The sequence below is a fragment of the Mauremys mutica genome, chromosome 11, assembly GCF_020497125.1.
Source record: "Mauremys mutica isolate MM-2020 ecotype Southern chromosome 11, ASM2049712v1, whole genome shotgun sequence".
In the NCBI taxonomy this organism is placed as follows: Eukaryota; Metazoa; Chordata; order Testudines; family Geoemydidae; genus Mauremys; species Mauremys mutica.
In genome coordinates this window covers 76,899,232-76,926,082 of record NC_059082.1, presented here as the reverse complement: position 1 = coordinate 76,926,082, position 26,851 = coordinate 76,899,232, and the positions used below count along the sequence as shown (strand labels likewise).

Genomic DNA, 26,851 nt, shown 5'->3' with positions numbered 1-26,851 from the left:
CCTGGAGGTTTCCTCCTATGATGCTCTTTAATGAAAGACTTATCTTTAATTCCTGGAGCCTCCAGGCCAATCCTGGAGATTTGGCAACTGAAGAGCCCCCCACCCACGCTGAACGAGTCTGGGGTGACCAGACAGCACGTGTGAAAAATCAGGAGCAGGGTGGAGGGGGTAATAGGAGCCTATATAAGAAAAAGACCCCAAAATCAGAATTGTCCCCATAAAATCAGGATCTCTGATCACCCTAAACCAGCCTGAGACCACCCAGAGCTGTGATGACTGAAGCATGGCGGCTGTGGGCAGAGGCATAACTTACGCACGAGCGGGCTATGCAGGGGGTCTGCTACAGCAGCTACTATGATACAGAAATTTAGTCCTCATCACTGCAACACTTATCGAGACCCTCCTCCCAAAGCAAAGCTTGGAAGAACCATTAGCTACAGGAACTTAAACTGGCAGCTGCCCATGAAGGTGGCAGACTTGTAGCATGTGAGCAGCCACACTGGGGAAGGTACAGTTGAAGAGAATTGACCTCCCTGTAAATATCACCTTTTAGCAGTTCAGACTCCCACTGTTCACAGTCAAAGCCAAAGCCCAGCTGCAAGGCACTTGCCCCTGAGTATAGGACCAAGGCAGGTTCTCACAAAGACAGGCACAGCACTGTGTGTAGAAGTGTGTCTGTGGAGCAGAGATTTTACATTTTCATTTTTGGAAAACGTGACACTGGCAGAAGCTCTTAGCCTTCCCTGGGACCCATTTGAAAAGAATGTATTTTGAAAAGGCCAAGATAAAAACAGCTACCCAGCAGGCTGTCTTCATAGGTTCCAAAAGGTTAAAAGACATGAATATTTCCTTCCTAGAAACATCCCTTCTGACTGCTAATAAGCCTGTAGCTTTTATAGCTGCACTTACCATCAGTCTTTCAGCAGGAAGGGATATTACTGTGCAAAGTTTGCTGGTTCTTTTACCTTTGGGAGTTGAATGCCTTAAGCCACTCATTGGTATAAAGTTCCTTAAAAAGCTTAATCAATAAGTTTCCATTAGCCATCTCTGTGCCAGCTCATGCTGCCCTTGGAACCAGAAACTTCCATTGCTGTAGCTATCAACAAAGTCATTGCAGAGCATAAATCAGACATACAGAAAACAGAGGGCTAGAGACAAAAGGTTCAGCTTTTCCCAACTGTAATATAGTGGGGGAGATTGTCCATTATATTTAAAAAATGGGTCAAACACCACTGCTATATTTAAAAAGGAAGATGCTAAAGGAGGTGCCCAGATCTAGCTCTCTACAGATTTTGTCTGCGATGTATTTTTGCTGATCTGGGTAGGATTTTTAACACATGAAGGAGCCAGCCAGACTATGGCTACTTGGCAGGGAGAACCCATCTTTAAGTCCACTGAGGTCTTCATGGCATTCACATTAAATTCTGAAACTGAAAGCCAGTGACCTGGTTAACCAAAATGAGCAATTAGAATAGGGATGGTGCAGATGACATAAGGTGTCAAAGGGAAGAACAGGGCATAAGAATTATCTACCCTTAAACGGGAGGACTTATACATGGGCTGAAAACATTTCCAACTTCTAAGCTTCACAATATGCTGTCTATCGTTTACAGCAGCAGTTGAAATGGTTTAGCACAGAACTGGTGAAGATCCCGATGGGTAAGTGAAAACTTGATCCTGAGTCTACAGTCAGTTTGAGGGACGATGGGCTAATCCACAGGGAAAAGATTATAGATCTTGATGCAGAAAAGAGGTTATTTATTACACAATATGATGAGCTAATGTTTCCCAAATGTACCTTCCAAATACCAGAGCTGAATTGATGGCTCACAGCTAGGATTTTTCTGAACCCTGAAGATGTACAAACATACACCTAATGTTCTGTACATAATTCAAGGGCAAGGATGGAGAGGGAGAAATATTTAGGTTCTGTCATCCCCAAATGTACACTGTCTGTTTATAGCCATGCATGAGACAGAGTGCCCAGAAGACAGGCACACAAAAATAGCACCTGCAGCACAGAGCAACACAGCCCTTTGGGATATTCTACAGCAGGGAGAGCTGGAAGGAAGGCAGGCCCAGTCAACCTCTCTGGTTGCATAGACATGGGTAAGTGATTCTGACCACACTGAAAAATAACTGTTACAAAGAAGACAAATGTGCCAGCCTAGGCTTCTGCTAGCAGTGAAACACTCATTTGCCACAGTTCCTAACTGTACATTAATCATGTGGAGACAGACCCTGTTTAGAGCCAGCCACACCACAATTGATTACAAACTGGGCCTAAACACAAGTAGTTTATACCAAGAAAATGATGAAATCCACACCACAGGCTGCTGAGGAAATCTTCCAACTCATCACAATGCTATGCAGGCAGTAAAAGCATATCCTTTAGTCACTCAAAAGGAGTAAGCAATTTCAGGGCACCTTCTCTTTAATATATAATTTTATTTCTGGTTATAGAAACAAAATGCTAAGAGGAGAAGCAATACTCCTCAACCACATACATCAATTTAAGATAATAGATAACAGAACAGGTAAAATAAATGAAAAAAATAGTAGAAATTTAAAACTTTGTTATAGCTTTAAAATATTAATGTTTTGATACATTAGAAATCACATTCAGATCTCAAATTACCTTTAAAAAAGTATGGCTCCTTATAAAAAATACTGGATATCATTTTACACAAACATGCAGGCCCACCCTTGGATGTTGCATTCCTACACCTTCCCCTTCCTTGGTGAACACAGTCCTCTCTCCACCATCCCAATTTGTACCCACCACTTTTGTACCCACACTCTGTAGTTGCAGACTGTTCCACAGATGGCAACACTTGCAACATAACCAGGGGAGAAGCTGAAATTCACATCCAATGCCACAGACCTAGCTTTTCCACTTTAGAGATACAACCTGCTTTTTAAAGCACTGATTAATAAACAGGTCATGAAAAATACTTTCCATATCAGAAAGTACTCTAGAAAAAGTTACGGCAGGAGATGTCTTCTCTGGCCAAGAACAGAAGCCAAAATGCAAACATAGCTACATCCCACCCATACCGTTCTCTCAACTAAGTGCCAAACTGCAATGCAGAGGGGGCAAGGTTCTGTCCATATCAACCCATTGAGATATTCTGGGGCCTACTCTTTGTTATACATATCACCCCCACCCCCAACCACGCAGGAATAAACTCTCATAGTCTTGATTAAAGCAGCAAAGAGTCCTGTGGCACCTTATAGACTAACAGACGTATTGGAGCATGAGCTTTCATGGGTGAATACACCACAGTCTTGGTTAGAGATTTAACAGTTTTCTAATAGATCTTCAAAATTTGAACAGATTTTACTGCCATCTGACTGGTTATTTGGTGTTTCTTATAGTTACTGTTGAGATTAATTAAGATCTGGTTTTCTGCATGTGTAATGCAATTGCCTGATCCTTCTGAAACAGCTCTTAACACCACTCTGGAAACTACCGATATTAATTATACATCCTCTCTTAAGCTTGCATTTCCGGGCAGTCTGGAGAACTCTAGTCTCAGCAGGATAAAGAGCGCTACAGCAGGAATCAAAAAAGTAGTACAGCTTTGCCATTCTGTAGTATTTTCAAGTACTTTTACATTTTTCCTGCTCTTATTTTTCATAAGATAAAGTCTCTCCAAAAGTACTACTACCCTAGTTCCCTGTGACCAGGGGCGGCTCCAGGCCCCAGCACGCCAACCATGTGCTTGGGGCAGCAAGCCGCGGGGGGGCGCTCCACCGGTCGCCGGGAGGGCAGCAGGCGGCTCCGGTGGACCTCCCACAGGCGTGCCTGCAGAGGGGCCGCTGGTCCCGCGGCTCCGGTGGAGCATCCGCAGGCACGCCTGTGGGAGGTCCACTGGAGCCACGGGACCAGCGGGCCCTCCGCAGGCACGTCTGCTGGAGTTCCACCGGAGCCGCGGGACCGGCGACCAGCAGAGCGCCCCCCGCGGTGTGCCGCCGGGCTTGGGGTGGCGAAATGGCTAGAGCCGCCTCTGCCTGTGACTGCAGGAACATTTGGGGGAAATCAACCGAAAAAGGGTGCTCAAGTTTACACTAACTCCTTCACTGTTGGACCCAGTTGTGTATGTCAGCAGCCTGTCCACTTCAGAAGTGTATCACTTAAGTCAGTGTAACATAGGATCTTCTACACCAGATTTTTAGCAGTGAGGCAGAGATCGGGAAGGGGATTTGCATTTTTCTACTTCAGTGGTTTTTAACCTGGGGTCTGCAAACTATGTCTAAGATTTCCAAAGGGGTCCACACCTCCAGTCAGAATTTTTTAGGGGCCCGCAAATGAAAATCACTGTTCTACTTGATTTAAATCCTTTCTTCCAGCCAACCCTAGAAAATATCCTGACACTGCATCTGTTTTTTAAAATGATGGCTCTGCTTTTGAGCGTTTTCAGTGAAGCCAAATGGAGTGCAAGAAGTCACAGGACTTATCCTAGGTCATATGAGTAAGCAGCTGAAGTCCACACTAACCCCCAGAATGCTGACTCCCGGGGCCTTCGCTGTAACCTTTAAGTGATGTCTGGAGAGTATATGAAGCAAGAACCATAATATACAGAGGGTCAAATTTGGATTTCACAGTGGCTTTTCTCCCTTCAGGAAGAAGAAAAGCGGTGGTTTCTTTCACTGCCCACAGCACCGTGGCTACTCCCGTTTGAACAACCTTCAGCCCAAATGACCCTCCCAAGAAAATCAACCACCAGATCCTGATATCAGCAGAAACCTAGGAGAAGCTTGTATTCTAAGTCCTCACAGAAATGCAATGAAATATTACTTGGGAGACCTCACAGAAGCAGCTTCTTTCTGACTCCCTAATGCTATGAGTAACCTTGGTAAGGCCAAAATAAGTCAAAATTCATCTCAAGGCAAGTCCAATAACCTCAGTGGAGTTATGCTAGGAATGAATTTGACACACTCAGGACAGGGAAAGGAGGAATTCTAATTGCATGCATATTTTTATTAGATATATTTTATCTAAGAGACCCTACGCCTCAGGCCGATGGGAGGTAGGAGCATCATAAAGAATGAGACAGGCTGCACCACCTCCGAATACCATAGCAGCCAGCCACAAAGCAGCACTTTAGCTTGTCAAGAGCTTGTTTCCTTCTTGACTGCAGGTTTTGTGCAGAGATTCAAATGCAGATATTTGGGGAGTGGGAATCAAAGAGAAAGAAGAGATGGGTAGAAAAAAATACGCCCCACACACCACGCTGACTGATTAGCCTAGTATCCTACATCATTGTCTTTGGGGAGGTAATATCCTATACTACACAAGATGCTAAAGTGACCAGCCGGGGGAACTTCCATTCTTGGGGGAATCCCAATTCTAAACCTTTTGGTAATTCAAAGCAGATGGGAAAACTGAACCTGATGCAGATAAAGCTCACCTTTCTGCCAGCCTAATTCATTTCCAGTTTATGTGGAGGTGTTTCCATTATGTACAAGGCAGGATGAGAATGTGTAAGGATCTTGGGGCCTGGTTTTCTCAAACCATGGCTGGGAGACAGCTTGAATCCCTTTCATTCTCTAATTCTTATTAGTGCCACTTGGGGTCTTCCCGGCCAATAGAACAGCTTGTGCTGCTGCTACAGAGTTTCCCAGTATTGTGCCAGAGTGAGACTCATCCCAGAGGGAGAGCAGACTCCTGAACTGGCCCTCGTGCCCCATAAGAGGAACTACACCTCTGCAGGCCGCTCCCCACTCTGTACTAAAATAGGGATATCATTCTCCAAGAATTAGCGCCTGCCGTTGGAATTTACTAATATATCTACATAAAGTACCAATTACACTCTTAACCAAAGGGAACAGTCATGGACCATTATATATATACACACACATACACACAAATAAATAAAATTTATACTTACATAGATCTAAATTAATACTCTGAAAAAAGTATTTTTAAAAGGGTTGTTTCTTAGATGTCATTCTCCTTGTGATGTGCCACTTTGGAAGCTGGGCAGTGGATTCAGCACAATAGCCCTCTTAGGCCCTAGCTCATGAGCCATAGCGGTAAGTAAAGTCTATAGTTCCATAGCTGTAAGGAAACATCCTGCCATTCATGCTGAAAGGGCTCATACAGTGTAGTTAAAGTGAAATAGCGCCCACAAAGAGGATTTGTACTGGTGATCTTTTTAACTTAAATAGTCTAATCTTTTAAAAAAAATTAAATTAAACACGGTGCTCCTGGCAAGAGTCCAAAGCCTGCCCAAGTTTATTCACCCAACAGCAAATGTTTACAGCCACATTACAACACCCTGAAAACAAACAAACAGACAGAATCTTAATGGAAAAACACCATCATGGCCAGATGTTTTCCACTACTAGTGGTGCTTGGTGCATATGATGCAACACCCACACACACACATATTATCCTGAATATAACCCACCTACTGAAGAGAATGACTTTTGACCTAACCAGAAACAGTCACTAGACAGCTATGTTTAATGGGGGAAACTCTTCCCTGTAAAATCACAGCTACATTTTGGTCAGCATGAGGCTATGCAAATAGTTTAAGATCTTGTATGTACAAGGAAGTGTGCGTCTCATCCCTAGCAGGTCAGCAAATCTCACACTAGACAATCTTGTAATCAGATTTCCTGCAGCACAACACTCTTCAGATGGCTCCACTGCATTTTACACAGTACAGCAGTAGTGTATGCTAGAGATACAGCAGCTTTAAAAGGAATTTTTTTTTTTACTCAAACAAAAAAGTCACACAACTGATTTATTTTGTCCAACTGCAGCAACAAGTGTTGAGCACAGTCTTCCCACACGCAGACCTTTAAACCAGGGCATATAAATGAGCATTTAGGTCAGAGGCTCATTGAAATTGAAGGAAACAACCGCAGAAGAAAAAACCGGGGGGGGGGGGGGTATGTGTGAATAAGCAGAAATGGGAGATGGCTCATGGCCTGGATGCCAACAAAGACAGATTGTTGCTGCATGTTCACGAACATTCACAAAGCAAAGGATCAATATGCTGCATTATAATGGCAAATCTACAAAGCTGGGCACGTCTCTTTTACAGACTGGTTCTTAATGCCCAACTCCAGTTTATTAGCAGCAGGATTAAGAAACCCAAGAGAATTCAATTAAATAAAAAAGGCTCCTAGTATAAAAAAAATCTAATGTAAAGCTGCACATAGAACTGAAGCCACGGTTTGATTAAACAAGCCAAGGCATGGCTTAAGCATTTCTAAAGCTGGCCAAGGTACCCACACTGCTTCCTGCTCATCACGCCGCAAGCCAGAACGGCTCAGCAGAGAGGGACAAGGTAGAGTCCATCTGCACAACTGACACTGTCAGAACCTTTACAATTCCCTATGCTGCAACTCACAACTATCCAGCACTGTTTGTTGCCTGGGACACTGCATATCAGACAAAGATGTGAACAATCCCCACCTGAGGATGTAATCATTCAAACACAGGGCTGGGTTTAAATGAGCAGATTCTGGTCACAAAAGAAAAATAGGCAAAAGTTAAAACCCGATCTATTTATAATTTAATTCCTTTCACTACATCTGCCATCCAACTTCCATGGACATAGCTATGGCAGAAAGTTCTTTTCTTCCGTTTGCCTCGCATTCTAATATTCAGGTACATGCTACAGTACATCAACGGTGCTAAGGATCTCCTTGGGGAAAAAAAACTCCCATGAACTCAGAGGTAACGCTATAGCGCCAGTCTGAACACGTCCAGTTGACGTAGTGAACAATGTTCCACATCACACTACATGCCAGTTAAGGTCAGCAGCTCTCACTTCGGTAGATTTGAGTCCCCAACCTTAAAATGATTTAATAATGAAATAGTAAAATAAAGAAAAGGATTGTGGAAGCGGACTCTGAATTGCAGTTGTCTCTCTAGGTCACTCCATACATGCACTGAGGAGTCGGGCATCTAACTGGGATACGTGCAAAATCAAATGAACAGTTGCTACTCATATTCAGTAGTTTATTAGCTAATGTAGTAACTGGCAGCTAATTGCTAAAAGACAAAAAATTGAAACATGGCAGAATTTTATTATAAGCTGGTCAACATGACCCCTGTCCAAGTCCCCCTCAGAGCCTGTGGTTCCCAAATGTGTTATCATTTAGTCTTCTCCCAGCCTTGTGTTGCGCAGCGTTCAATGTAAGTGGTCTGTCTTCACCAAAGACTCAACATGCTGCCCCCTACAGCTCACCCAGTCTCTCCTGGCCCAGAAAAATGGGACTGAGCTAGAGCCATGAACTTTGCTCCCACATATGGGCAGCGTGATGGGCTATCACTGAATCGGGCCAAACTGACACCACTTTGAAAGGGTCCCTGTATCAGATCAAATTCACCCCAATATGGACATTTTGCTTTTACAAATATGCTTTTACAAAGCCAAGATCAAGAGATATGTGAATTTAAAATAATTCCAGTGGAATAAAACCAAGAACAATGCCTTGCAGTGTTTGCAACCCAGGCATCACACTTAGTAGTGCATTAGTGAAAGGAGCTATAAACTGCTTAGAAATCAAAGTAAAACTGATTCATCTCTCATCATTGTCCAAGCTCAGAAAAATGCAAAAAGGAAACAGTGAAAAGTCACTAGATTAAATTTTTTTTTTCAGTTTTAGATTATCCCAAAGTATGGGTTATAGCAGGTAAAGGAACTTACAAAAAAAAAAAAAAAAAAGCATGGTACAACCTCCATTAGCCAGATATTGTGAGAGATGCTCAATAATTTCAGATAACTGAAGTTTTGGGGAAATCATCAAGGGTTTTTTCAATACAATTAATAGATGAAGGGGGATATGACCCTGTTCTGGACAATTGGGAGTTTCAGATAATCAAACTTAAATGTTCCTTTAGTTGAAGACCTTACTCTGTATCCTTATCCCAGCTGTTTCCATAGTCATTTATAAATACCCGAGAGAGAAAGCCTGTGGAGTTAATACTAATACCCTGTGTAGAACGTGTGGTGTGGCTTAACTAGCAACTGGAAGAAACAAGAAAGAACGGGCTGAAATGCAAACAGACTTTTTAAAAGTTTCAACAGAAAAATTCATTTAATTTTTTTTAATGTTGCAACCTTACACAAAAATTAGTAGCTCCCATTTTCAAATAGGGGAGTTTAAAAGGCAGATACAGTTTTTTGTATGATTCCTGGGAATTCTTTGGGGATAACATTTTCTTAGTTTCAAGTCAATCACTAAAACATATTCAATATTATTCTGCAAAGGTAACCCACGTATGGGAGGTCACATTCAAGTACGCCAGAATGCAGGAGCACCTTCACATAGACAGACTGGGGGGGGACAATGAAATGGCAACTTGTAATTCAAATGACCTTGGAGTTGCACTGGATTCCATCTCCAAGGATGCCTGCTGAAGCCAAGGGACAGCACAGTAATCACAGTCATCTGAAAAGCAACAGAGATTTGGTGCGAAAATGTAGGAGAATTCATGGGACTAGGCCTGGGTCTGACAGTCACTAGCAACAAACCGCCCAAAAAGGGGGGGTTGTTAAAAGAAAAGAGAGAACATCTGTTGTTTTCAATACAGCATCAGCTGGAGTGCGCAGGGAAAATACTCTCCAATGAAATCACTTTCAACTAGAAAAGAAGGGTCAACAAGCCTCAAACTCAGATATGGATTCAGTCCAGCTCATCACCAAACATTTCCAGGCCAAGTTCTGCATTCCAATAACCAAGAACACCACAACCTCCATATTGGTTGTACCCCATCAGCTGAGTGTGGACTATGATTAGCAGCACGAAGGGGAAGAGACAGCAAGAGAGAGGATCACCACTACAAGAATTTAGGTTATCAATACATATTTCATTTAGAAATGATAGCTATGAAGTTGCAAGCATGGAATGGTGCATAACTTTATCACCAATAACTGAACAGCAGACACAGATAGTCATTATTTCCATCACATCCCTATTTTTGTTATTGATTTCTTAAGTTTGTTTACAAACTGGATTTTAATAGATGGCGATTCCAATCCAATACGGTTTATTTTAATAAAGCTGGATATTTTCCTAAACTTAGTTTTTAGTGTGTGTAAACAGGACAAATGTATCTTACTCATGCATTTAAGTTTCCCTTTTTATTTACTTATTTACTTTTAAAGGGTTGAAAAAGCACATAACAGGGAAGAAAACTTGCTTCTGGCTCTGCAACAATCTTGCCTTGGCAGGGATGGATTAGATAACATATTAGGTTGTTTCAATTGCCAATATCTACAATTTGCCCTTTTTAAGAGGAAATTCTGCAGAGGAATTTTCCTTAGTAACTGCAGTGTTTTAGCTGAGCAGCTTTCTAGAACTGGCAGCATGCTAGAGAACCACCCGAGAGGCCCGACAGTAGGTATAAATACTCTTATCAGCTGCTACAAATAAGGAAGGAGAACACTTTTCCATAGGCTCTACAGGATTTGGGGTAAGAAGTGCTATTTTTCCTAGTGTGGGTCCAACACTAGCCAAGTGCCAACTAAAAGGCTGGCAAAGAAGGGTTAATTCATAAGTGGCATGACTGCTTCCTAGAATGGAAGGTGAATGCACCAGACTGGTGAGGGATGAGGCAGAAAACACTACTTGGATAAACTAAAGATTCTGGGGTTTTACAGGTTCACTGGTTCCACTTGCAACTGGTGATAAGTACATTCAATTATCTTCAACTAGCAACTTGGCCAGCAGGTGTTCTGAGCCACAAAGGAGAGTCTGGAAAACGTTACACTGCCCTGAATGCCGGAGGGGCAAATATGTACACTTTAAAATCTATAATCTATAACCCAGCAACTGATCTGTGGAAACACTCACCTGCTGTAAGTCTACAAGTCTCCATTGATTTCAATGGATCTATGATTTAAGGCAGCTTATGGTATGGTCCTATTGATGCACATTTTCAAGGAGAAGCAACCCAAACAATATTTTTCATTTGTCACTCATCCAGCATTTGCTCACCTGACCTGTTACAAGACTTAAAAAGCCTGCCTTAAACAAAGGATTCCCGGCCTCCTAGTTCTTTCTGGGGGTTTGATGAAATTCAGAATACCACTCACCTGATGTTACTGACTGGCTGTAGGGGCACAAACAAATTGTGCTGCATTCTCATCACTGTGCCCTATATCTGACTCTCGGCTAATAGTCTCCTCTTAGCATCATGGCTTTGAGCAAACCATTACATCAGCTGACTACTGTCAAAAACCCAGACTTAGCCACCAAGAATTGGTGCAAAGTTGCTGATTGGCCGACTGCGACTATTAGGCAAATTACAATAGCCGCCACCAGATTTCAGAAATCAATTCAATGCACTAAAATCCAGAGAACCTGTCCACTCACTGCCACCAACGTACAGATAAATTAGAATGGTGAAGCTGTAGATGCGTCGCTGTCTTCAAGGCTGTCTGTTCCTCTAAAGGTGTAACCCTAAACCATGTCCCCCAGGAATTTTCTCCTCTTTTGGAAACCGAGAAATTTGTTTCTGCAAGGCAAAACCAAACTTGCTCAGCTTTCATACAGAAAGTGGATCTCAGTCACAGGGAATGGGACTTGGCAAAGAGAAAGGAAACCTAGAAGAGAAGTAGTGTCGCCTGTCTGCAGTTAGCCATTACTACTACATTTGTCTCCTCCCTAAGATGCTAGAAGAAGTGAATCAGCTCTGCTTTGCTCCTTAACACCCGTGAACTGCCACGTGTACAGCATATGAATGGTCTCATTTGCTCTATCTTGGGGAAATCCGTCCCATTAAAAGTTCCACACTAAGCTTGCTGCTCACTGCACTCTGCTCCATAACAGCATTGTCAGTTTGGATTTAACAGCAGGATGACAACACTGCACTGCATCAGTGGAAGCAGAAAGGACAGACAGATCCCTAGAAAGAAGACACATGCTCCATTGTTGCTAGCTTACTTTTCTCATTTCCAAAGCTATCAGGATCTTTAAGTTAAGAAATGTCTTTGGTGTTTAGACAGAAGATAGCAGAAAAGGTTGTATTGTAAAAACTAACAACTGATTAACTGGAGGCTGAAAGAGGGTGATCCTGCACAGCATCTACTCCCCAACTGCTTCAGGCGTCTCAGAAATCTGTAGGGATACTGGGTCTGCACTGATCTTTTTAGAACATTATGAAAAGAACATGATTTTATCCAACTGCTGAATTAAAACAAATATATATTTAAAAGGAAATTATCTTGACTACTGGCCAGTCCCAAATGCAATTGACTCCTGGTCCTTTATCTAACTATATCATTGGGAGAGCATGGGCCTGGGAGCAAAGGAAAACCTCAAAATCCTGTTTTAAAAACAGCAGTTGCCAGTTTTCATGTAGAAAGTGTGAGGCCTCTGTTCTTTTGGTTTGCATTAGTTTATGAGATTCATTCTCAAATACTGTCTTTAATCCCCACTGCCCCTCACCCCTGAAATTTACCCTCACTGTCTCAGCTTCACACCATGGGACACCTGCTGAAATCCACTTCCAAGTTTCAATCTGGTGCTGGACTGTTGACCTTAAGCCATTTGGTCTTCAAGCCAGAGGGTCGTACTGCCAGAAAGGACTGACACAAGCACTGATGCAGAAGGCTAACCACATGCCCCTTGGGTTCACAGGAAAGGTGATGGTAGTTTCATTCTAGGATGTTATGAATAAACCATACTGCCCCAGAAGCAGGGGGACATATGAACAACTAGAAAACCAAATATACACAGAACCTTTCAAAGATGCCCTTTCTCACATGTTCAGTCACTATGATATTTTGCTGTGAATTCAGAAGCGGATGATGAATAACTGTGAGAAATCAGTGTGAGGACAACCCACCCCTTTTTGGTTTTTTTCTTTTCTTTAAAAGAAATAGATTAATGCTGCTCGTCCATCTTCTCACTTTCCCTCAAAGGGAATGGACAGAAACCACATTTTGAAGATCCATCTGGTTGAGCCCTGTAGCTCCCCCTCCCAAATCCCCATATAAACAAACATGGATATATGGAAGTTTTGCAGGGGTGGGTTTAAAAAAAAAAATCTGCCTCCCCCCCCAGTTTGGTATCATGTTACTTTAATGCTGTCCCTACGAGAAGCTGCACCCATCCTTCTAAATCTTCTTGGGTGGCCCTTTTAAATGGTCATGTGTTTTGAAGCTCCGAGAGGCAGAATAGCAAGGCATCAGAGATGATCATCCTTCTTCCCAGAGAGCAGATGTGTGTGTGATACATTCCTTTAGATGCTGAACTGTAACTCCCATCCCAAAGGGAGGGAGATTAAAAAAAAAAAAAAAAAAATCCCAGCAGTCATACAATCAGTTGTCTGTATTTTTTTTTTTTTTTAAATCTAAAAAGAGGAAAAATATCCCATAAGTAAAGGCAGAACTGAGTTCCAGGTACAGGTAGTTGGGAGGATTTTTTTTTTTTCATTCTTTTTGGCACCTCGAGATTCTAAGAACTGTTGTTGACCTGCCCTTTAAAATGCAATTTTAAAAAGAGCTCGTAATTCTCTAAATGTCAAGCTGTTGTTACAGTTGTGGTTTTTCTTCTCTTTGAAAACTGCTTTCGAGGCTCATGCCGCTGCCCCACCTACATTCCTACTATCCTCCCACCGATTCGTCATTCACTGGTTGCCTGTCCTTGCGGCGCTGTGGATGTGATGACTCCAGTTTGAGCCTGGACTGCTCCGCTGGACTCTTCCATCCGGGGTTTTTTTACATCTGGCTCACCCGAGGGTGCTGCAGGGTCTTCAGTCGCTGCCTCGCATATCCGGCTGACCACAACGGGAGTGGATGAGCTAGCCTGGGCTGCAAGGAGCTGTAGCGGATTTGTGAGAGCTGGGGAGTGGGAGAGAAAAAAGTTTTAATTCAGCCAAAAAGCTAAACAACATTTGCAGGTCTAGAAAAGACAGAAGTAAATCACACTGGAGATATGCAACTGTCATCTTCAGATGTGCTTTACAAACATTAACTAACTTTTTCTGAATTTAACTCGTGTGTGAATTTAAGAACATTAATTCTTGCTCTTCCCTAGCACCTTCCATTGAAAGTTCTCAAAATGCTTCACACACCACTTCATAAATAAACCTGAACACCAATGAGCTAAGGAATTGTCTCCAGCTGGGAAAGCTCCTACTCTTGTGTTTTAACCCCTAACCCTTAATTGAAAATTTCTACATCCATGAACTATGAGACTGAAGCTCTGTACTTACTGCACGGAGCACCACAATCACAGGCTTCTCCCAAGCTGCCATACCAGCATGCCTTAAGCCTGACCTGGATGGACCACTGCTAGGGGCGTGTGGGTAGTTTAGTCTCCATGGCCCAATCAGAGCTGGGCACCTCTACTGAGATTGCCAACAAGAAAGCCAATGCCCTGTCTACTGGGAACTGGATTACAACCAGAATATTAATGTGGGAGGTAGATGAGTATTATATCGATTTTACAAGTGAGAAACTAAGGCAAAGAGGTTAAATGATTTACCTCAGGCCACAGGAGTCCCTGTCAGAGCTGAGATTAGAACCCAGGAGTTCCTGGCTCCCAGCCCTGTTCTCCAAGAACTAGACAAAAACTCTCACAATAGTAAAGAAATGGGAAATAAGGTAACCCTACTTTCAGTTTACAAAGTCTCAAGAGTTCTGTTACTGAGTAAAAATTACTTCAGTTTAAAGTCACAGCAACAGAATATGCTTATACCTTAGCAAAAGTGTAAAATAGCTTCACAGTGATAAAGACGGCCAAACCGTGAGGGACATCAACATGGAAAGAGTTAACAATACAGGAGTGTCCACTGCTAGCAGCACAAAAAAGGAGCACAGGGATGGAAAGTAGTAATGGAAGCAGAACAATGCCCTTCAGAGTCCAGCAAACGACACCAGGCAATTGCGAAGAATGCCATGCACCGGTAAGGTCAAGAGGATGAGAAAAGAGAAGACTGTCAGGGTTGGATGAGAGAAACCCGCTGACCACTATTCAGAAAAGCCATCTCGGTTTTCTAAGAGGAGAAAACCCCAGACTGGGAAACAAGTGTTAAAAACTGAGACAGCCTAAGGGAAGAAACTATGTTTTTCAGCTGCGCATAGTGAACTGCGTCAGAAAGATACAAGCTCTGCATCCTCTGCAGAGAGAATCTAGCACCACTTAACTGGAAAGCTGTGGTGTCATCGGAAGGATTCTAATCACACCTGATTACAAAAGAGAGTAAGACAAATGTTAGTGATTTCAGAGTTGCCTTAAACATAAATGAAGAATAATTAGCAATCAAATGTCCTACTCTACATCAGTCTCATGCTACTGCAGGATAATATCAGCTCCATTTATTTATCCATCTATTCTTATTTAACAGTTTTATATCTCTAAGTCGTTACAACTACTCATTACATTTTTCCATTACTGGACAAGGTAAAACTAGGTAGAACTTTGATGGGAAAGGTTTTATTTAAAAGAAAAAAAAAAGGAAGTGGTGGGAAGCCTTCATCCAGCAGTGGACTAAAACAAAAAAATAACTCATAGGACAACCCAAAAGATGCTGTAAGAAAGCCAACACAAATCCAGACAAAGTCTTCCGCTCTGACTGCCCGTAACAGTCAGGGTGGAGGTGCTGGGACTCTTCTGATTTCATAAGAAGGGAAGGCAATAACTCAAAGTGCTAGGGTTCTGCCACCACCAGTCATTACCCTTGAAGTGACAATACCTAATCTCCTGAGGAAGCACAAGAATACCCTCCCAAGGGAAACCAGACTGGACGAATTACTAAAAAATATCCTATATGAAACAATCCTGCATTGATGTAGAAGATCCAGTAGGCCCGCTTCACTTCTATGAGACAAAACCATGCACCATAGTACTGGTTCTTTCCCCAAGACTTTGATGAGTGAGAAGAGACTGGAGGTGAAACATTTAGTTATGGAGAAAAGGATTTTCTGAGAACAGAGTTGGGGATTTAGTGGTGTCCTAAGAGCACCAGGGAAGATTTATTATGCAATATTGAGGGCAAGGGTCGACTGGCAAACAAGGGTCAACTGGATCCACAGGAGGAACCCTTCAGTGTGCCAGACCTCCAACTGATCCTACTCTTTTTTCACAGTAGGCCACACAGCCTCATTGCCTCCAAGACTGAGCCTCTTCGCAGGCTAATGCACCTCAGCATGTGTTTGCAGTGACACCAGGCAGCTTTTCCAAAACAGGGTAGGGCTTATTAGTCAACTGGAACAAAGCATCGCAAGTCCCTACGTTAGCCTAGAGAAAAAGGGTTAAGACATAGTCCATCTGGCCAAGCCAGTGCTATCCACCAGCCAAGCTGCTCTGGATTCCATTTCAGGGACTCTGTCCCTTTGTCAGTCCCAGGTGAGAGCTGTCTGGCCTCTTCCAAAAAACAACTCTTATCCCCCTCCTGTCACCTCTCAGGCAGAGCCATGCTGAGTTCACACACCCCACCAGCTGGAGCTGCCTGCTGTCAAGTGTTGACTGTTCAGTTGCTGGGGTTTCTCATTGTCTCTCTGGATCCTCCATTGAGCTGGGACAATTTCAATCAGTTTTTTAAATACCCCATTCTTTCCACCGAGACCCAAGGTGTCTCTCTCACCCCTCATGTCTCATGTTCTGCCCCAAGGGTAGTCCTAACCCTTTAGCCTCCACTGGGTAGCAATGCCAAGTGCAGAATTCATAAAAAACATTACATAACATTTCTACTTTTTCCACAGCAAGAAAAGCCAAAATAAGAGAATATGGGCTCAAGAAAGGCCACATTTATTTGTTGAAAAGATGCTAACCCTAGATGGAATAAAGACTAGAGGGAGATGGGGACGGGATAGACAGATGCATTGCCAAGGACATAAAAAGGGACTGGACTCTGCAGAGGTGATGTTGGAGAAATGGTCTGAGGTAAATGGGATGAAATTCAATAAGGACAAATGCAAAGTACTCCACTTAGGAAGGAACAATCAGTTGCACACATACAAAATGGAAAATGACTGCCTGGAAAGGAATACTGTGGAAAGGGATGTGCAGGTCATAGTGGATCACATGCTAAATGAGGGTCAACAGTGTAACACTGTTGCAAAAAAGCAAACATCATTCTGGGATGTATTAGCAGGAGTGTTGTAAGCAAGACACAAGAAGTAATTCTTCCACTCTCTTCCACACTGATATGGCCTCAACTTGAGTACTGTGTCCCGTTCTAGGCACCACATTTCAAGAAAGATGTGGACAAACTGGAGAAAGTCCACAGAAGAGCAACAAAAATTATTAAAGGTCTAGAAAACATGACCTATGAGGGAAGACTGAAAAAACTGGGTTTGTTTAGCCTAGAGAAGAGAAGACTGAGGGGCAGACATGAGAACAGTTTTCAAGTATATTTAAAGGTCATTACAAGGAGGAGGGAGAAAAAATGTTCTCCTTAACCTCTGAGGATAAGACAAGAAGCAATGAGCTTAAACTGCAGCAAGGGCAGTTAGGTTGGACACTAGGAAAAACTTCCTGTCAGGGTGGTTAAGCACTGGAATAAATTGCCTAGGGAGGTTGTAGAATCTCTGTCATTGTCTAACCTGATCTTAAAAATGTTCAAACACCCATCAAGGATGGTCTAGCTAATACTTAGACTTGTCTTGAGTGCATGGGACTGGACTAGAAGACCTCTCAAGGTCCCTTCCAGTCCTACAGTTCTATGGTTCTATGTTGTTGAAGATAGCAGAGCTTTTCCCCCACAGAGGCAAATGAGCAGAACTGGAGGTGGAAGAGAAAGAATGGAGTAAGGACTTAGAGCACTAAAGCTGGAAGAGAAAAACTTTTGTTACTTAGTGGTGCAAAATGTTGCGCAATACACATCTTGCACACACATTTCAAACTGGATGTATGGGAAAAAACTCGTATGTCAGGACCTATGTGTAGCATAACGGTAGAGTTTGCAGTGCATGTGAAACGACATCAGGTGATCGGGTGCACAGCCATAGAGGAAAGCCATACCATAAGCACTGCCAGTGATGCTGTTGGTGGGGATGGCATGCTTCCCATTTTGTGTCACTGCCCGAACAGGTAGTTGGTGTTGTCCAATGGTCACTGGAGTTGCCTGCTGAAGGATGGTAACAGTTTGCCCTGGGACACCTTGAGCCATCTGACTGGCAACTGTTTGGATGACTCGACTGGCAGTGGGTATTGTGGCAAAGGCAATTGTTGGTTTCTCATCCATGCCTGTTTGGACATTAAAGAGAAAGGAGAATCATTCACCATGAGCAGGCTTCAGTTTCAGTAATATGCTAGCAATAATACATACCCCCAAGATTAGACAAAATGAAAATACCCAAACACATACAGCCAAAGTATCCAGATACAACCAAATCATTTGCGTTTGATAAATCCCACAGATCAATATCTCATGGGAATGGGAAGCATCATTTCTCAGGTCAGTGCAGCAGAGTCTCAGAGTAACACATTTGGGCTCCAAAATAAGAAGGGGTTGAGGACATGGCTGACTGGTATGGACCTGATCCTGGGAGATGTGAAGTACCCAGAAATCTTTATGCAGGATCAGGCTCTCCAGGGAACACTTTCTGTGGGCCGACTGACACAACGGGATCAGCATTGAGAAGGCAGTGTTTCACGCACCTAGCTCATTAGAGGAAGAACATTGCAATCAGCGATATAAAAATGGGGAAGGATTACTACTTATGAGGAACAAATGGTTATTTTGAATGGTTATTCAAGATACCCAGCCATGATTTTTCAGTAGCTCCACAAGTTTTCTTACTGTACCTAACACAAAAATATCGACGCAACTGTTTACCAATGTCAAGTATAGACTTCCTCTAAGGCACAAGCAGGCCAACTAAAAAACAGGGTTATAAAAATGTCATTCTGAGGCATAAAAAGGTTCTCCCCCTCATTCTGTTCCTTATCTGCATGTTACTACTTTGGCATGGATACAGTCAGCGAAAAACTAGACCACGAGAGTTCCCTGCCTGTACACCAACCACTTGAGCCTCAGCTACACAACAGGGAAGGAACCATAACAATATCAAACAGCCCCAGTGTTGGTGGAGTTAGGGACAGCTTGCTCTCATGCCTACACTTGGGTGAGATCACAGGGGAGTGGAGAGGAAGCAGCCCCCTCCAATTTTAACCTGCCTTCCTGCACAACAACTTTCAACTAGCTGTGAAGGCTAGGGGAAGGAACCAGCAGAAAGGGGGCAGTGCCTGGACTGATGCTGCTGTTTTAGTGCAGCAGTGTTTAAAACCTTCCTCCTCACTCCCCCATGTTAAATGATCTGCTCAACAGGCAGGGAGAAGCTGCCAGGAAGCCTCTTGCCTCAAGAAGCAACCGTGTCCCTTTTCTGGCCAGCCAAAGGCTGCAACTGAGATTTCTCTCTGCAGCTGACTCAGCTCATTGCCTGACCTCTCCAGCTAGCTCTTAGAGGAGGAGAAAAAGAAGTGATACCTGCCCAGACAGGCAGGAAATGAAGCAGCTGATCCAGTATGACCACCCCAGCATCCCCCTTCTCTTCCCCATCTTAACATCAGAGAAACAAGGGAGACATGGTAGAACAGGAGAGGAGAGCTCGGGCAGGGTGTCAGACTGGTAGAGGGCATAAAGAGGAGTGGTGGGGGAAGTAGGGGAGAGACAAGAGAGCGAGCCAGGGTAAGGCAGACCATAGGAAAGGCAAACGAGGGGGAGGGAAGATGGCAGGATAAGAGAGGGAAAAGGAGATGGCAGAATTGGAGGGAGGAGGGAGAGGAATGAAGAGTGGAGCTGGGGAAGGCAGAGGCTGGGGAAGATCTAGGGATGGCAGAGGGTCAGAGAGACAAAAACCTGCTCTACACTAAAAAGTTAGGTCAACCTATCTACATCTCTCAGGGGTGTAAAAAATCCATACCCCACAGCGACGCAGTTAAACTGACCTAACCCTCCGTGTAGAGTGTGGTAGGACAGCAGAAGAATTCTTCCACTAACCTAGCTACCACCTCTCTGAGAGGTGGATTGCCTAGCCAACATGAGAACCCCTCCTGCCGGCGGAGGTAGCATCTACCCTGAAGTGCTGAGGCTGTACTACTGTACCGCTACAAGTGTAGGCAAGCCCAGAGATTGCTGCTGGGAAGCCTGGAGAAGCACAGAGGGGATCTGGTCAAAAACTTCAGGGGAGTTTGAAGGCGGTCAAAAGAAAGCCAACACCAAAGCAAATGCTGAGTGTCCCATATTACTATTGAGGAGGGTCTTTGTCTCTCCCTCCCCTCCCCATCCCAGCTTGTAAGCAAATAAATCACTCTTCTGCACATAAACACCCAATGAAACTCACTGTTCTTACTGTGCTTGTACAGTAACTGTACATTGGTACAATAATATAATGCAATTATGAAAAGGGCTGCAGAAAAGGAGGTACTGCCCGAGTGAAAGCAGACAGAGAATGATCCTTTTATAGAACATTAGGTATTTTCAGGGTTTAGCTCACTAAGTCCACTGAGGCCAGAGTTGCCAGTTTAGAAAGATATAAAGTGATCCTTATAATACTTGGCTTTTGCAGAATCTTCTAATCACAAAACACTATATGCACTTCTACAAAACTCATTTCCAGAGGCTTACACCTTTCCTCCTTTGGAATATATTTTACATACCCACAGAAAAAGGACACAGAGTCTCAATTACCATTAATGTCACCTTGAAACAAACAGCTTCAGCCTTCTCTGTGCTGGCTTTCAAAACGGAAAAGCATACCTTGGGATGGTGGGAGTTTTGTTTGGGACAGAGATACCTTTTGGTAATTTACCCAATTGATCAGAATGGGCCTCAGTCCACAAGCATATTATAGGTGGACACCAGAACTAGAATAAATATTCACAGCCATATAAGCAGCTTTGGTCACCAGTAAAATTCTAGCTAGATTTTTACTAACTAAAGGCCACAGAGAGCTCAATTCTCCTGCTTACTGCTAGGCAGACCTAGTGCAAAAGCTCTTACCCAGTTTAAATTGTATCTTATGACTGACCTCTTTTGTCAAGGGCTAAACACCCAGGGAGTGCAATAGGTGTGCAGAAAACCCCTACAAGTCCGGACAAATCTTCCTTTGTCAAGTAGGGAGGGAAATGAAACAGACTACCTCGATGATCACCAGCCAAATCCAACACTGTTCCTGCTGCTTCATGAGCACCGCCTGCTGGGCCTGGATTTGTCAGTATGTATCCATTAGCGGAGCTTGAGGAGGAGGTTACAACCCTGACCATTGTAACAGTGGGAGCTTGCTGCACTACATGGATTGCATGACCAGAAGGCTGCTGTGAAGTCACTATTGGCATGTAAGCTACCGGCTTTGCCACTAGGGTGGATGGTCGGGGAGGAACAGCCATGATCACCGGCTGGGCACTGACAGGTGATCCTGAAATGGAAGAGATACGCGTATTAGAGCACTCATTTACTTAGACATTTCTAATAATACATAATGTTGAGCAGTGCGGTATTTGGAAAATAATTAAAGTTATTCAGACAACATTCAATCTTGTATTTCCCAACTTTTGAGTGGCTGGTTGTGCAATCTAAACATTTTGTGTAGTTTTTGCATGCAATGTGTGTACACACAGTGCAGGGTTTTAAATGGGTTGCACAATCATGGGGTTCATGCAGACCTAACATCACCACCCAGCAGTTTCACCTTTCCCAGCATACAAGTGAAAAACTCCACCCCTGCTCAGTGCTTTTTAAATTATCAGGTCACATGGAACTCTGGATGCAGACAGCAGCCCCAAAGAGCAAGCGACCTAATTCGCTGAAGAGGAGAGATGACAGATCCAAATCCCCAGTCAGACTGACTCCCTCCACTCCCCATCCCATCGCCATGAAGCTGAAGCTAATAAGAAAGAGACAGTCTAAAGCTATATAGCCACTGGAGGCTGGGAAAGGGTAAGTATGGAGAGATGAGGCCTTTATTTGAAATACAGAACACCCTCCCACCACAATGAACACACTCTCCTGCAAAACAGGGGCTACATACCAGGCGCACTTTGTGAATATCGATACTCTGGAACAGAGGCTAACTTTGATGCAAAATCATGTTCATGTGGAATGGGTGAGCCCTCCCTGGACAGGCACTCTGGAGTCTGTAGGCCACTAGAGTGAGGGGACAGCAGGCCGGGATGAGTAGGAGAGGCAGGGGCACTCCTGAAACACAAACCAGTGCAAACAGAGTAAAAAGAATACATGCTGGCCAAGAAAGCAGTAGCAGAGAACCAAAGGCATCTCCAAAATCTACTGCCTCAATAGAAGAGCTTCTATTCTTCCACAGCACTAAGAAACCATTCTTGTGCTGTTTCTACCGTCCTACTTCCTGCAATAAAGCCAGAAGCATGGCATCTTTGCAGCAATGCCACTCTTAGTAGGGCGAAATCTGAATCTAAATGGGCACACTCAAAGGAATATATTTCTTTTTTTAAAGAAGGTTTTGGTTGGTTGGTTTTTGTCCCATCCTGTTTTTGACAGTCCCTTTGATTAGTACGTGCTACAATTTAAACAGAACCTGAAAGGTTTCATATGAGGAGTTTTTCTGATCTTTTGTTAGGTGGGGGATGAAGCCAAGGCTCCTCTCCCACTATTTCTGTCCTGAGAGACAGAAAAACAGTGAAACTCCACTAAGTGCTGCCAATGCACAAAGTACACTGCAGAAAGGTATTTTTTTGCTAATTTTAAGTAACAGGAATCACAGACTATTTGCAATTATAGCAGATACAAAGTTTTCATGCAAATGTGATCTTCAAGTTGTCAGTATGACAAAGGTTGGGAATTCCCAAGAGTACAAACACTATTTAAGAGAGTCACTGTTCATAAACCCAGGGAATAGCTACAAGCACTGCACTTCCCTTCTGACCAGGGAAAGTAACCAGGCTTAAATGAGAACACTTTGATGCTCTGGATCGAGTCATTAGAAAAGTTTAAGAGTACAAAGAACGCTGAATCCTCAAGCCATTAAAACCATAACACTCTCAAACCCAGCTAGCCAAAGCAACAAAGAGTTTAAGTCACTCCTAGAATCCCCCTTGTCAGTACACTGGACAAGCAGCCTAGCAGAAATATTTTAGCAGAGAGGTTTATGGATTTCTAATTCCTGGGTCTTTTAAGTTATTTCTAACACTATACTCACTGGGTGTGATGTTTAGCTATAGAATCTCACCGAATAAATTAACTAGATATCACTGAATTGTGAGGGATCCTGACTTTATTTTCATTCATTTTAACCCAAAAAAACCAACCAAACAAAAAAAACCCACCACACACACACACACACACACACACCCCTACCTTCTATAAAACAAAACTTATCTACGGGACTCACATTTTCCTTAACATTCAACAAACAATATCCTTCTCTCACACACCCCCTATTGTGGATGCCATCTTTTTATTATTAATTTTCCCTTATTTTCACCCACTTTTAGACAAAATTTGATCCCTGCAAGAGCAAAGGGTACACTGCACTAGCTAGAATCAATTAGTCCAGACAGTCTCTGTGCTAAACTTCTCCTCCACACCCATACCATTGGCTGAGGCAGTTTCATTTAGTCCCATACTACATCCCTTCAACTCCATTGCTGACAATCATGTCAAATGATGTGATGTTCTCTGAAAGAGACTAGTTTAAATACCACAAGTGATTTCTCCTACGACCTAATCCACACGCGGACCCGGCTCGTCAGAAATGAACGGCAGGGCTTTGCACAGTAAGCCACTTACTCCTGTGAGAACAGTTCTGCATCACTATGAAATGACAGTTACACAGATTTAGAACAAAACTAAAAAGGGACCTGAACTTACCTGGAGGAGAGGGGCCCAAAGGGTGTTCGAAAACAGGACACCCCCCTCTGTCTCCTTTTTCGGAATGCCTGTTCAACTAGCTTGGCTTCTGAGGCCGGGTCGATTCGCCAAAAGGAGCCCTTTCCGGGCTCCTCCTGGGAGCGTGGAACTTTGATAAAGTAACGGTTCAAGGAGAGGTTGTGCCGAATGGAGTTCTGCGGGAAGCAGAGGAACGAGTTGATTATTATGCAATGTGGAAACACCAAAGACAGACAAACTAGACTTCACAGACCAGAAGAGTAACATCCGTCCCCTTCAGAATCTCTGCCACAAACAGTAACAAGCTACCAAGACTCACAAGGGGAATGGAAGTGATAAGAAAAAAAAATCTGGGTAAATAAGTTACAAATACAGAGTTTCCATTAACTATGGAGGAAGACAGGTTTGCGGGGCACTGTACTGTTACCTGCCCCTTAGAAACAACCAGTGAGGGCAGTAGCTCTTCCCCTGCAAGATATGGAAGTGGGGGCTTCGGAAAGGCATAAACAAAAGAGATGTGTATTGTAAAACAGCTAGAACACACTTCAAAAATGGCCTTTTTGTTTTCAAGTGGAAAACTGCCAGGCTCGGCTGCACTGCCTACCAGCAAATCGATCACATGTGCGAACATGAACCACTAGAGGCCACACCACACCACAATCATCATAAAGCAGGCCAGTGAATTTTTTTAGACTGACTAGATATTGGGAGGGACCCATTTGCTGTCTGGCACAGACCTAGCACTGTCGGGTGCTGTAGATATTACCCATCTATATAAACAATCATTTCTAATTCCTCTTCCTCCCTCCCCCGTTTTTTTGCTTCTCTAGCAGCTTTCAAAGACCAACAGATGTGCTTTACAAACAGAGCCTTACAACGCTGCTGGTAGGGAAGGAAGGGACATATAGAGACCACTTCACCCACCACTGAAATGCAGCAGTCTCTGCAGCACAATGCAGCAGCTGGTTAACAATGCACAGTAACACTGTGGAGCAGGGTAAGGTGGGAAGTGAAGAATTCCATAACCAACTGGTAGGGCAGGGGAAAACTGGGCAGGCAGAATTTACTTATTCTGATTATACTGTCAAGTGTGACCAGCCATGCTGCTCCAGCCAGCTGTGGACAGTGGAATCAGCAGCTGCCCGTGACTCTTCAATACATCAGTGTTGTGTGCCTAGAAGTGACAACACCCAGTTCAAAGGTGTGGCACTGGGAAAGGGTGAGTGTGGCTGAAGCCCTGGCTACTGACACATTAAAAGCAACACTCAAGCAGCTGAATATCCAAGTCTGACATAGCATTATCAGCTATGGGCAAATTGTACCCAGAAGCCGGTGAGATTTCCCAATAGTATGCTAAATGCACAGACGTGTGACACAAGGGGTCAGCTTGTGGTTTTCAGACCCTTAGCGCTCCATGAGGGTATCTATAGTAGAGTGACCATACCCTGGGAAAGGACAGAAATAGTCGGAGAGGGCGTGAGGGTGACGATTAAAAGCGGGAAGAGAACAGAATGGTAGACAGCCATGCTGACGTGGTGCAATCGCAAAGGGAGAGGTCTGTAGAGCATCCCTTTCCTAAATAACTGGACATAGTCAAGATTTTTCAGGGGGCAAGGAAGATTTGGAGAGAGATAGGTATGCGGTGAGAGTAGAGGCGATGAGACTGATGAAGTTGCTGCTGGTAGCAAGGGCATGGAAGGAAATGAAAATGGGGATGACAATCATGTCAAAGATGTCTCTAGAGATGCAGGCGTGGTGGGTAACAAGAGGGGTAAGGATGGGCCTTAGAAAACCAGAGGCCCCTGAGCCATGTGGAATGTTTCTATAGAATAGCCTTTACAAACACTGCCCACAAACAAAAAGTTTAAGTGATGTTATTAAACTGATTATTCCCTAAATTGACCGGAGCAGCTTCTCATTACCCAGTGCCCTGATCCCTCACCAAATGTGTTTCCTTTTAGGATAAGCACTTTAATAGGAATTTCAAAATTTGTAGGCATCAAGAACTCACCTGCCAGCCTTTGTCAGCAGTCCTGTAATATGGATAATGCTTGGTGATGTGGGCATAGATCCCACTTAGTGTTAATTGCCTGTCTTGGGCTGAAGATATGGCCTGCACAATTAATTGAGCATAGGAATATGGTGGTTTGGACTCATCCTAAAAGAGAGGACACAACAGAGGAAGCTTAATTTCAGGAGTAAGGATTCTTATGCTGGAGTTTACACACAAGCCAGATATTAGATGCCTTCTAGATATAGCTAAACTTTCTACCAAACAATATTTTCTGTTGGAAAAAAGTTCCAAAGGTTTGTTACGTTTTTTAAATTTTCCACCCAGTTCTGCTTCTAGGCACTAGCATCAAGCACGACTTGGTCCTGATCCACGATCTCCAGGAGGGACTCCTCCTTTCTAGAATTTGAAAAAAATTTACTAGAAAGGTTTATTTCCAGTTCCTCACACTGCTCCATCAGTGCATCTCCACCAAGAACAGCCACCCTGGCTTAGGGGAGAATTCAATCTTCATAGCTATCCAGTAGTGTGCTCCCTTGCTAGATCCCAAACCCTAGCATTACCGAGGGAAACTACAGCTTCAACTTGAGTATAAAGTCACTTCATCAAGATTGAATTCCCTCCTCATGATTTACTTTTTGTTTGTTATATTTTTAAAAGCTAATCCTCTCTACACTGCTCTCCTCACCTCTTGTCCCTGAACTGCAGGCCTGCGTATTCTGTCTGAGTTAAACAGCAAGCTCTTCAAGGCAGGGACCCTGTCTTTTATTCCCCAGTGTATTTTACAAAGTGTTGCGTACATCTGTGGAGCTGTTAATTAAAGAAGAAAAATAAAACTCTTTGGTTTTAAAACTCTTCCAATATATAGCTTCTTAGGGGAACACCTGCATGTCAGGCTTCATGGTCCATCAAAAAAGGCAGATTCCTGTAACTTGACCTTTTAAGTGAATGCAGAAAATAAATTTGGGAAGCTAACCTAGCAGTGATATCCATGAGCCAGTGACCCTCAGGGGCGTTAAGTATCCCAATGGAAATACGTGTAACACATGTACAATGGA

At 43.4% G+C, this 26,851-nt stretch overlaps 1 protein-coding gene and 1 long non-coding RNA gene across 4 annotated transcripts in view; one reads left to right on the top strand and one right to left on the bottom strand.

Moving 5' to 3' along the window:
- Positions 1-52: 52 nt before the first annotated feature.
- Positions 53-5,849, top strand: LOC123344195. Of its 2 annotated transcripts, XR_006572482.1 has the most exons (4): positions 53-508; positions 1,614-1,659; positions 1,964-2,109; positions 4,627-5,849. It is a non-coding gene; the product is annotated as an uncharacterized LOC123344195 (long non-coding RNA). The 2 variants fall into 2 exon arrangements; XR_006572481.1 differs by lacking the exon at positions 1,964-2,109.
- A 3,191-nt stretch (positions 5,850-9,040) lies between these two features.
- Positions 9,041-26,851, bottom strand: part of FOXK1 (forkhead box K1) — a 79,023-nt gene continuing 61,212 nt past the window's right edge. The window contains exons 4-10 of one of the 2 annotated variants that reach the window (XR_006572480.1): positions 25,794-25,940; positions 23,765-23,958; positions 21,951-22,117; positions 21,063-21,338; positions 17,941-18,165; positions 12,067-13,814; positions 9,041-11,908 (exon numbers count right to left, since the gene is read on the bottom strand). Coding sequence is in view for 1 of the 2 variants with exons in the window: in XM_044980102.1 (XP_044836037.1) it covers positions 13,597-13,814; positions 17,941-18,165; positions 21,063-21,338; positions 21,951-22,117; positions 23,765-23,958; positions 25,794-25,940 (1,227 nt within the window). In the remaining variant the exon portion in view is untranslated. Of the gene's footprint in view, positions 13,815-17,940; positions 18,166-21,062; positions 21,339-21,950; positions 22,118-23,764; positions 23,959-25,793; positions 25,941-26,851 lie in introns of both variants that reach the window. The other variant, XM_044980102.1, reaches the window with a different exon arrangement.